A 12,726-nucleotide genomic window follows, 5' to 3' on the forward strand; every position below is an offset into this window, starting at 1 on the left:
GCGTTGTGGTCTTGTAAAGGAAATGTCACTGACATGTCAAGGAATATATGATGAAAACTGATATGAAGTTATGACAAAATGAACTTCACAACAAAAGACAATAATACACAGAGACAGGCCACAAATGGAGAGAAGAAAGGAAAACAGTAACATAAATGTGAGATGATTCAGCTGAAGTAAATGATGCTGATGTGACAATGCTGTAAAATGCTGGTCATGTGGATAGAAAATTACCTTTGGTTGCATGTTTTGGCTCTCAGCTTTAGCAGGGCTGCTGTTGTTGAGGCCACAGTCAGCTGAGCTGGGATAGACTCCCTGAAGACCTCTTTGGTCGGAAGGATAGGAACAGTTTACAGGCGAACCGCCACTCTTTTGCTGCATCTATAGTTAGCCAAAAAATAAAATGCCCCAAACACGTTAGAAATCAAGAACAGAATAAAAAAAAACACCTAGACTAAAGAGAGCATATTTTGTATATGAAATAAATATTTAGATATACTGTTTTGAACATGTTTTCAGAGATGGAAATGATGGGAAATTGTAAAACCTAATGCTAGTTGGACATGTTTCTGCGCTCGTTGGTGGCTGCCTACATTTAAAAATTTAGATAAGTATTATATGGGTTTTCTTGAACTTTTATACTATAAAATACATTTACTTATGCAGCCCACTGATGATGATGATGATGCCTAATGATTTTGGTGATCTTATGACAGCAAATACAGGAATATATAAATGCTAATAAGAATCAAAATAAAAATCAGAATATCCATAGAAAATAAAGAAATAGCAATATAATATCTAAACAAATGTTGATTAGGTTATGTTTTTGGTAACGTTTGTTTGCGTCCATATCATTCTTTCTGTCTCTAAACAGGATAGTTTGATAAAACTAGGGGGTGTAAAGTGGGGTCATATTAAAATATGTTATAACATCGGTTAAAATATTGTCTGAAATCCACCATGGTCTTAAAGTAAAGAAAAACTAAATAAATATATACAAAACACAATACTGTTCCTTTAAAAGTAAATACTGCTTCTTGTCTTTGTTATATGATCTACTAAAAGTCAGTAAAAATGGTCATTCTAAATATAAAGGCAACATACCTGCATGTTGCATGCTCTATTGTTGCCCTGGGTGTGGGGGTGACTACAGCCATCCCTCCCCATTTGAGGAGACAGCAGGTAGGGGTTGTTAGGAGATGAAGGCTGTGGGCTGCTGGAAGATTTTCTGATAGGAGAGTCTTGCGGTGAGCACTGTGGGCTGAGGAAAGTGGACATAGCGGTGGGGCTGCCAGAGGAATGGCCTGTATCCATACACTGTGGTCCCCCGGGGCCCCCCATGTTGGTAATGGAGGAACTGCAGTGACCCATATCCTCTCTGCAGCTACCAGGAGGGCACTTAGGCTGTTTAGGGGAGGACAGAGGGCAGCTGGAGGACAAAGACAAGGGCTCCTGCTTGATAGTCACCCCAAAGAAATGCTGGCCCATCATAGCTGGTGTCTGGTGCTGCTGGTGGTGCATGGGAGGATGAGATGCAGGAGGGGCAGTATCCTGTGTTGCTCCATAGCAACGTTTTCTCTTGTGGAGTTGCATCTTTAGCTCCTCAACCTAACAAGCATGATCACAGAGCATTCAATTTACAACTCAATACTTTATAAATAGTAACATAAGTGGTGGTTGCATTAGTATTAGATGCTTCAATTTCATGGCTGCCTATGACATAGACTTGATAAATGAAAATGATCCTTCTTAACATCTCCTCTTAACATCCACTAGCTGACTAGCAAACCATGTAGTGGTAGGTTTAAGAGCTTGAAAAAAAGCAGACTTTTCACTTCTCATTCAAGAAGCATTGCCCTATTAATCAGTGTGTAATCGCATGGGCCAGGTTGTGAAAAAAGCCATGGGTCCAGCTTTTGGTTTTAGACCTGAAGAACCTCGGATCAGAGGTGAAATGCCTTTTCAATCTCTTAAGATCTACCATGAAGTGTTAGGAAACAGAAACAGATCATCACCTGTCTCTGTTCCTGGTGCAATTTCCACGTCAGCTCCTCGATCACTTTCTGCTTTTCCACCAGCATCTTGTCTTTTTCAGCTTCCACGCCATCCATACCACCAACCTCCCCCATCCTCTGACCTACCCCACCCATGCTGCCACCTCCTCCTCCCCCAAAGCCATCCTCCACGCCGAGCTGGGCAGGAGATGGCTGAAGGGCAAACTGTGTTGGCGAAGACATGGGCACATCGCTGAAGCTGTCGGGGAGTGAACCGCTGAGGGACAGCTCAGAGGAGGCCGGCGAGATGGGTGGGGTGGAGGAGGTGCTGGGGTATGGGTAATACCCTCCCTGGGACAGAGCGCTGGAGGAGGATGGGGACTGGTAGGAGGACAAGGACCCAGTGGGTGTGACAGGAAAGGTCATGGTTGTGATATCAGAGGATCCCGAAGGCGAGGAGCCGGTGTTGGAGTCTTTGAAGGGCCGGAGTCGCTCAATGAGGGCAGTCTTGGTGCCTGAGACAGGCATGCCACGAATACGCAGGTGCTGCCTTAGCTCTGAAACCTTGCAGAGCAAAAAAAAAAAAGGAGAAAAAAAAAGGATTATATATGTATGTTAGGGAGAGAAGATTTTCAGAATGTTCCTCTCTAGTATCACCTACTTTTAGGTCATCCAGATTAGATGGCAGGGGCCCAGGCTTGACTTGTGAGATGTTGCTTTGGTTGGGGAATGTGTTCTTGACTGGAGAGGATGAGTTACTGTTGGCTGTGCTCGACGGGGCACTGGAACTACAAGCCGATAGTTGCTCACTGACTCCTCTGGAATGGCGCAATTGAAGAAGATTACCCCAAAGTAAATATATATATATTAATGAGCCAAAACATTCTGACTGCTTACATTGGTGGATGCACCACATCTTGTTGATTATCTCACTGTGATACATTTCGGGGTCTGCAGTATGTAAGATGGTAAATTGAAAGCTGGATCTCGTATTTACTGATGCAAATGTAAGGAGTTTATTATTGTTCTGACATTAACCATGGCTCAAACCTACAGAAAGTAATCAGATATCAGATTTCTTCCCTAATCTACATCATTATAAAGTCTTACAGTTAATTTTATTGTGCTATTTACTGTTTTGGATCACACTTAAGAGTAAGATGCAGCATCACTTTTATATTTATAACCCCCCCCCCCCCACACACACACACACAACTTTGCAGTAGATAATTTGAGGAGATTTCGTCAGATGTATTCTCTACTTACTTCTGGGTGTGAGCTGGTGTGTGGGGTTGATAGCTGAAAGTGGGCTGCCTCTGCTGAGCCTGAGCGTGAGTCTGAGACTGGGCTTGGGCCTGCGTCTGCGGAGTGTGAGCATGCGGCTGTTGCGACTGCTGCGTCTGCGATTGCGCATGAGTGTGTTTCTGCTGGCTGAGAATCTGCAGCTGCAGGAAGAGCTGCTGCTGCTGGAGGAGTCGGGCGTAGGCCGAATCCATGGGCGGAGGGGACTTCTCTGCCTTCTGGTCTGGAGGAATGTACTGGTGGTACTTGAGCTTTTTGACTTTAGGCTTCACATCTTTGGGCTTCTTGTGACGGTTCTTGTCGGAAGATTTAGACTGGTGGTAGAGAGGACGAAAAGGTCTGAGCTAGGCATTTGAATGGATTGAATTGGAATTGTTAAAGTTAAGAAACAGATGATGGTAAGTAGTAAGGACAAACTGACCTTGACGATAGCAGGAACAGGTATTGGGGGAGTAGTCTGGCTGTTGTTAGCACCAGAAAGCCCCTCATCCTGGCTTTGATCAGGGGGGTCTCTGCTTACACCACCCTATCCACAAATAAAAACAAAGTACATTTACTTTTCCAGGCTGAAGTTAAAGAAATGCTGTTTTCACACTGGTCTTGTTATCAGATAAAGAGATTTATTAGATCCATAGAGTGTTATTTTGGGGTGGTTCAGTGTTATTATTTTTAGCCTTATAGGGCATAAGAATTAGCCACCAAGAGCTACTTGGTGTTTTACAGAGTTTTACAGCTGGGTGGACAAAACACATTGCTGTTTCTTATTTAGCAACACCAAGTCCCACATAGTCTAGTTTTAAAAGTTCTCCTGGATTGTGACAATCAGGGAACCAAACCCCCCAAAACAACAAAAAAGTCATTTCAGTGTTCGGACTTGTTGTCTGTCAGGATTAGGGTTAAGATTCAGGGCTCACTGATGATGACCTCACACAGGTAACGGCAGTCTAACAGTGGGATATTCTGTGAGGTACAAAATGTTCCACAAAAATGTCAAAACGAGTTGGTAAGTAAACAAATAGTCAGTAGGATTCACTGTGTCATGGATAGCACTACATGACTTCACTAGCTGCTAATTACTAAAGCATAAAGTGTTTCAGTTTAGACGTAAAGAATAGTTGTCTTCTTGCTTCATTTGATAAACTGGTCTGTTGAGCTCAGTTTCCCTCAAAGAGGTTTAACCTTGGAGTTGTTTTATCGTATCCACTCTACTGACAGACATCTGGTTCCAAACAATACCAAACAAGCACATGGCAGGATGTAATAAAAGTGAACGATTGTATTTACGCGGCTATTTTATAGTCTTTGGCAACTTTTTTGCTATTGTTGCCTTAGATTTCATGCATTTTGCTCTGACTGTATCTGTTTTCTTCTCATTTCTTCTTCATGATTATAAAGGTAAATTGAACAGACAGGGATACTGCTTGACAGTTTATAATCCAAATAGAATAATTATCCCTAAAAATGCTCATGTATTGATGTTTCCTCCGCAAAAGTATTCCAAAAAGCTTTAAACAAACCTTTGGGACTGACATGACGCACAGAGGGATGATGATTCAGTTGGAACATTTAAGAGGCACAGGTCTAAGAGATATAAACAATTGTGCTCTGGCACGAATTTCAGTCGAGGGACCGTTGCTGTTGGTGACCGTTGGAATGAGGTCACTGTGAGTGAAAGGTAAGCAGCAAGGATATAAAGGCAGCTGTGCCGCCAGCATGGCTCAGCATGCAGGAATGTGACACCTGCCTAGGTCAACTCAGTCCAACAGTGGAAAACAGAGGATGTGCAGTTCACTCTGCTACCCCAGGAGGGCAGCAGAAATAAACTGGTGGTAATGATAACTGCTCAGTGTGGGAGCTTGAGTGAAAGAAATGGATAGAACAAAGCATGGAGAGGAGGCGTGTGTGTGTTTTTTTTAACCTGTCGTGGGCTGGTGAGGGCAGGTGAGGACGAGGAGGAGGCCGTACTGCCGACAGCCTCAGATGAAGGGCAGGCCGAACCCTGCGACTCATCACTGTGGTGCTGCTCTGGAGACAGACTCTCACTGCTGCTGTCCTCCTCAAATGCATAGGAGTCCTCTTGCTTAGGGAGCTTACCATGGTTTACTGCAAGAAGAACAAAAACAGAGATACGTGGGGGTGTCAGCGATGTAATATCTATCAGCCTAGACCTTTTTACACCTAGAAACAAAACAAAACAAAACAAAAACTGCAAGTGCACACAGAATGCATTCGGATCGTCTTCAATCTGCCAGGCGTGCGTTGTTATCAGACCATGACAGAAATCTGCACAGTGTGACCACAGCCTAAAGGAAACGATCCACACAGAAACTTTAAAGATCACCAAACCTAACAGTGTCTAGCAGCATTGTTATGATTGACATGGGATGTACCATCTAACTCATTTGCATACTAAGACACAAATCAGAGCTGTTACAATATTACTATGCTCAAAAAAATTCCAGATAACATTAGTACAATCTGTGAAGAAAATTTGGAAAAACGTAGATAGGTGAATTAGACTAAAGTGCAAAATCTAACCAGAACTAAAAGCAAAGCAACTATAAAGCTGTCACAGTCATCATCGATATACAATTATCATAAGACCTGTGATTCAAGACACTAAGAGCACATTTTAATAACAGAGCATGCTTTAATATGTTCCTTCAGTTTTTTATAGCCTGGATATTACAATTATTGAAACAGCAATCAGTACTGCTGCCTCCAGCTGGCTGACAGTCAGTCTTTACCACCAAACTACTTCATCTGCAATCTAAAACAGCAAATGACCAGTCACAAGACTATTGTGTTCAACCTCAACCTGTTTTTTAGTGGAAACGGTTCTCAGTTTAACACGCTGTTATGTTACCTCAGCACTGTATCTGTGGAAGTTCAATCATTCTGTGCTCTGTATTTTTAAATACACCAGGCTTTATTTACATGTGCTGCTGATAGGGTAAGACCTTTGTCCCACAAACCTCATGACAGCAGACCTTTTCCAAATCACCTTGAACACCATTTCAAGAAAACATTTCATTCAACCCACAAACCACTGCACCATTTTCACATCTGTACATGCTCCAGGTCAGCATGTACCCAGACGCAGAGGACCAGGAAGAGTCTCCTGATGCAATAAGTTTACAATACAGTAGTTTAATTAAACAAAAACTTTACATTTCTTATATAAAGAATTGACAGTTTGTTAAAGGTGACAACCTAATGTTGAGGATGTGTAGCATTATTTTAGAAATACTGATCACTCCAAGGATTTTTTTCTAATGCAGTTTGATATTTCTTGGATTAGCACCAAACTTTTATGGAACTTTTATTCAGTTTAATGTATTCTAAAAGAAGGGTTATGAGAATGTCTCTTCTGAGAGGGTCCCTTATATTGTTAGTTGACATTTTTGAGCTGGTTCGTCTGTTTTTAAAATTATTGGCACACAGAAACAAATAAGCATTCATAGTCACAATTGTATTTAGGGCCAGTTTAGAATGACCATGTATGAAAGGTCCTTTAGAACAATTTTTAGGCAGCACTGAGAACCATGTTTTGAGTTTTAAGTTTTGAAGATTACTTTAATTTTATACCAATTTTCTTGGTGCATTTTAAGAACAGCACAACCCTGGATTGTCATAGTGGGTTAATTCTGTCCTGCCAAGGCTGAAGAAACAAGCTACATTAAAGTGTTATGCATTTTTTTCACTTGTTCCTTGGCTGATTGGATGCATACTGCATGCTGCATACAATGTATGTGAGCAGAGGTATTCACACACTGCCTGTCACTCACACCTAGTACAGCACTCAGCTCGGAGGTGTTACGCTGTGTGGGTAAGACACTCACACAACCACTTTACCTCCAGAACGCTCCTGATTGGCTGGCCTGATAGGGAACACAGCTTTGATTGGGGTAGTTAAGAGCAACTATCTAATGGAGCTGAAGGGACAGAGCCAGGGAAGGAGGTGGTAAAGGCTGGAGTGTGTGTGTGTGTGTGTGTGTGTGCGCACTGAGAGGTATAAGATTCTCTTTTTGTATCCAAACATGTGACAACCAGGAACAGATTCTGGTTTCCATCACAGTACCAGGTCCATTCTGTGCAACTCTGTGACCTTGCAGTACACACAAACACACACCGCCGAGCTTACTGCACAGCTTAGTAAATAGCATTGTCCTAAATGCCATTTCCTCCCACCTGTTCACGTTTAACTCTGTAGGGAAAAACACCAACACGGTCTGTGTGTGAATTTATTCGGTGCATTTTCGCTCTGCTGCACACAGTCCAGGACTCTTTAAGATAATTTGTTGTCACCGGGAGATTGAGTTGGCAGAATTACAGGAAATCTGTACGCCACGTACGCTTCCTCTTTTCAAGTGGCTGGTTTACAAGCTATGGCGGGTCAGGCAGTTTCCAAAATTACTGGACAGACATTGAAACAATCACTGGGAGTGTTATGTAGGGAGATATAGAGCTTTAAGGTGAGGGGTTAATGCTGCAGGCGAGGGGGGCAGGGTGGGGGTCACCACAGCCTGGTCCTGTCACGTAGTTTGGTAGGTGGCTGATTGGAGACAGTCAGAGCACAGACAAAAGAGGGGGGGAGGATGAGCAAACATACAGGCAGGTACGCCCACACATGCGGCAAAGGATGCACTCTACACACACACACATCGCAGACTTCTAAAGAAAAAGGGTGGACCCAAATACAGCTGCTGTTCATCTCGATAAACGGAGATCCCCTTCTCCGGCAGAGGTATTATAAACCAGCTGACCGCAGCCTGCCGGCTCCTTTGTGCAACATGTTTACTGGAAGCTTAAGGAGGCAAACATAAAACCGCTAAAACAGCAGAGTCTAAAGAACACACGCTGCACTGCTAAGAACAGAGAGAGTGAGTAACATGTTGGGCCCAAACAGTGTGAGATGTGAGCGGCGCAGTGGGACAGCTCAGGCCCTGCGCTTCACACAATGCTAAATCTTTGCACTGTCTAAGCATACACAATGCACCAAAGAGCGCTCCTCAAACACTTGAGTCCATAATAGACATTTGTAAATGCTGACTGCTAAGCACCTTTTTTTAACCTGGATTTCGTCCTTACAGTGAAGCCTTCAGATTTCACGTACAAAAAAAATACTTTAATGCATAGGTGGTCCACTAATCAAGACCAGAATTTATTTTGACTTGAATAATGCATTTTGATATGCCTTACAAAGCTTGACTGATCAGAAAGATAAACAAGAACACATGGCCGGGTTGTGAAAAATGCTTGTTCAGATGGTTTATGTCCCTCATATTTTGCGATAATACCAGTGTTTTATTAATAGAAATAAGGAATAGTAATAGTAATTAATAGTTTTAGTAATTTTAATGTTTAATTATTCGGAAGAGAAAAACAAATGTTTAAATCAATTCCTCTAAAATTCAGTTTTTTGAAACACTGTAGTATTTTCCCAAAATAGACTTTGCTGCAGAGTGCAACGTTAGCATGGTTCACATATGCAAAAATAGACCAGGTTAAAATAAAGAGAAATATCATTGCTCATACCTATAAACTTGACTTTGGCTCATGACTCTCCAGCACGAGAGAAAAACAAAAGGGGTTGTGATGCATTAAAGACTCTGACCTGTGCAGACCCTTTGAAGGTCTTATCATTTGGAATAATCCATTTCTCCTGTTAGAAGACTAAACGATGTGACCGACGTAGCAGTGCAGTCCACTCAAGTACAGTGCTCGTTTGAGTAGCTTACAGTCTGCCTCATTAATGAGTATACACACAGTCAGTCAGTTAGAAGGGCCCTTTTACACAAAACAAACTCTACACCTAAACTTTAGTTCCAAACACACAAGCATGTAAACGCACAGGCTAAGGTGCAGCGGGTGTTAAAGGCGGGTTACACCAAGTGACGGCGTCTCTCCACTGATACCTGTCATTGTGATGGCAGAGTCTAAGGGAATGATATTCTTTTGCACCAGCTCCAGGGGCCCTGGCCTGAGAGCCAACTTCTTATTCAAGTCCTCAGCGAGCCGGGCTCGCTTTAGCCTCAGCTGGGCTTCCAGATTGGAGCCGTCTGAGGCCGGGTCTGGATAACACAGAGCAGGACCACAACATCAACGACATGGGACACACCAGGGAAACACTACACTAAAGGAGTGGAGAGTAATGAAGTACATGCTTAAAAGTATATTTTTATGTTTGCAGTTGAAAGTATACTTTGATATAATCTCCAAAAGTTGAATCTGTTCATCTGGACGTAGCGTTTTGTGGGAGAAACGTTTCGTCACTCATCCAAATGACTTCTTCAGTCTCTACTTTGATATAATGCACTTTAGCTGTGATCACAAAGATCCTAATTCCATTTGTTTGACAGTGACTGTTATTATTTTTTAAAGATTTAGAAATGGTCAATGTTGACCACTCAAAGAATAACTTACACCGATCAGGCATAACATTATGACCACCTGCGTAATATTCCCCGGTCTCCCTTAGGCTGTTAAAACAGCCCTGACCTATCAAGGCATGGACTCCACTAGACCCCTGAAGCTGTGCTGTGGTATCTGGCACCGAGCTGTTAGCAACAGAATTTGGAGGTCAAGTCAACTCCTCAAACTCATTGTGCTTCTCAAACCATTTTGCTTTGTGGCGGGGCGAATTACCAAAGTTTTCCCAGCAGAACATTTCCCAAAGCATCACACTGCCTCCGCCAGGTTCTGTTCTTCCCATAGTGCATCCTGATGTTCAGGTAATCAATGCAGACTCCAGACTGGGAACCTCCCACAGGAGATGCTCTGACCCAGTCGTCTAGCCATCACAATTCGTCCCTTGTCAGACACACTCAAATCCATACACTTGTACATTTTTCCTACTTCTAACCAATCAACTTTGAGGACAAAATGTTCCCTCGCTCCCTAATATATCCACCCCACTAACAGGTGCCATGATAAAGAGATAATCAATGTTATTTACTTCACCTGTCAGTGTGGATGATGGTATGCCTGATCAGTGTATAATGAGTCCATAAGCTAGTTAATAATGGCTCCACCTTACCCTGATACTAAATGCTAACATAAAAAGATCTCTGGTAAGTATGCAGTAACGATCTTGAGCATCTTCCAGATATAACTTTCAAACAATTCTGAACTAATGTTGAAATTCATTTAAAAACAAACCATATAAGCTGATCCTTCAATACACCGTTACTGTGGTCATTTCTTAGAGGTAACCTATTTTTGCTGCTGTTCGGTGACTGACAGTGTCACTGGTCATCTATAAGTGGGATAATGTTCTGCAATATATCTCGTCAACTAATGAGCGTGGGCTCTGTGTCTACATTTTTATGCAATCCTTCTCCTCCTCTCCACCGTTCGGTGTGTCTGTTTTATGACTATAAACACAGATGATTTCTTCGTGTCTTAAGAGCAAGCTGTGAGAAAGCACAACTCGGCGGTTAAGCTGGCACGCTTCCACTGCCTTACTTGAAAGACAATCTAAGGTCACAAGGCTGTTTTTCAGTAGCAAAAAGACGAACATTGCATTTTACGAATGCGCCTGCAGCACACCACAAATTCATAACAGCAGATCTGTTTTTCCTGTACGCACAGAGATTCTGCTCATAATATTTCTACACTTTATTCCTCCTCTTTTTCCGTCTTTCCTTACAGAACATTTACCTGTAACTTGATTGGGGTATCATTATAACCATGTATGGATGATAACTGTGATATTTAAAAATATTATATCAATATTGTCAGTAATTATAAGAATATGGCAAATAACTCTTTGTGTATGCTTTAACAGACGTTAGTTTTTTGTCTTATTGTGAATGTTGTTTTTACAACACCCACAGCAACCAAAGATGATGATGATTAGAAGTAACAAACTACAATAATTTTGAAGTGATATCATGGGTTTTCTCATCTGTTTATTAAATTCCAGAGTAAAATCAGCTATTTTGCTCTTCAAATTAAACCTCTGTTCCCTTTTTATCATATCATTATTAATCTACACACTTCTGCATTTAGCTGCTATCTCCACACTTCTTTTATCCTTCAATAATCAATATTTACATTTTGGATCAGCTGTAATATCAGTCCAGCTGCTTTTACTCCTAGTACAGTCTGAATTCTAGAAAAATAAATGGAGAGGCTCTAATTAAAGGGTTGCAGTGGGTAAGATTTTCAACTTTCTACAATCTATCTCTGTTAAATCCTGGATAAATAATCAGGGCCAGAGCTAACCTGGCTTGGCCTACAATCTGTCTGCAGCACTTGCAGGACTGATTACCAAGCACTGCGGAGAGCGCACCAGATCAGTTTATCTGAGCCCAAGAAAGAGCAACAGCACTTATTTGGTCAAATATAATTTTAGTGGGATATTTCAGAGGGATGACATAGGATCCAGCGCCAACAAAAAAAATGAATGATATTGAGGTTTGTGCTGGACAAGTTAGAGAGAGTATTAGTGTCTGATGAAAAACGGATCTGAAATGTAATGCTTCAGAGGAAAAATGGGTTTCATCAAAATCAAGATTAATGTTCAAATATTAAGCATTTTTAAACTTTAGATAAAGCAAATATTATGCTAAAGGTCTCAGTCAAAATAGACATCTATCAATCTCTGACAAAAGAAGAAGAAAAAAGAAAGAGGCAGACGTTACTAAAGCAGGATGAATGAGGAAGGAAAACACAGAAAGAAGGAAGGAACAGTATCAAGAGGTAGAGAATAAAATCTCTGTCTCTCTTCCACAGCATGTCTTTATCCCGTCTTCCTTCTCTCTCCCCAACCGGTCGAGGCAGATGGCCCCGCCCCTCCCTGAGCCCGCTTCTGCCGGAGGTTTCTTCCTGTTAAAAGGGAGTTTTTCCTTCCCACTGTCGCCAAAGTGCTTGCTCATAGTGGGTCATATGATTGTTGGGTTTTTCTCTCTGTGTATTATTGTAGGGTCTACCTTACAATATAAAGCGCCTTGAGGTGACTGTTGTTGTGATTTGGTGCTGTATAAATATAAATAAAAGTGAATTGAAAATAAGAAAGATAAATCAGAAGAGAGGAGGAAGAAACAAATATGTTAAAAGAGCGGACAACTAAGTCCATTAAGAATGATCATCATTGTATGTTAGAAAAAGTTTTGATACTGCCAGAAAATGATCAACATAAAGAACAGGCACACAAAAAAAGAAAAATATTCAACACAGACAAATTCTGAACTCAAAAAGGGGAGGGACGGGAAAAAAGGTGAAATTTAATTCAATTTAATTCTATTTATATAGGACCGAATCACAACCACAGTTCTGTATTATTGTAAGGCAAAGACCCTACAATAATACAGAGAAAACTCCAACAATCAGATGACCCCCTATGAGTTAGCACTTGGCGACAGTGGGAAGGAAAAACTCCCTTTTAGCAGGATGAAAGCTCTGGCAGATCCAGACTCATCTG

The 12,726-nt window shown here is 41.6% G+C and overlaps 1 protein-coding gene across 11 annotated transcripts in view; it reads right to left on the bottom strand.

The window, feature by feature from the left end:
* The window catches only part of myocd (myocardin), a 131,526-nt gene that overhangs the window by 4,375 nt on the left and 114,425 nt on the right, over window positions 1–12,726 (bottom strand). For 10 of the 11 annotated variants that reach the window (XM_039616688.1, XM_039616689.1, XM_039616690.1 and 7 more), the window contains 7 exons: window positions 5,218–5,402; window positions 3,721–3,825; window positions 3,264–3,613; window positions 2,659–2,815; window positions 2,019–2,561; window positions 1,108–1,611; window positions 235–381 (listed from right to left, as the gene is read on the bottom strand). In XM_039616688.1, the coding sequence (XP_039472622.1) occupies window positions 235–381; window positions 1,108–1,611; window positions 2,019–2,561; window positions 2,659–2,815; window positions 3,264–3,613; window positions 3,721–3,825; window positions 5,218–5,402 (1,991 nt within the window). Of the gene's footprint in view, window positions 1–234; window positions 382–1,107; window positions 1,612–2,018; window positions 2,562–2,658; window positions 2,816–3,263; window positions 3,614–3,720; window positions 3,826–5,217; window positions 5,403–9,217; window positions 10,146–12,726 lie in introns of those variants that run through there. The other variant, XM_039616696.1, reaches the window with a different exon arrangement.

Source organism: Oreochromis aureus, linkage group 8 (genome assembly GCF_013358895.1).
Source record: "Oreochromis aureus strain Israel breed Guangdong linkage group 8, ZZ_aureus, whole genome shotgun sequence".
Lineage (NCBI taxonomy): Eukaryota > Metazoa > Chordata > Actinopteri > Cichliformes > Cichlidae > Oreochromis > Oreochromis aureus.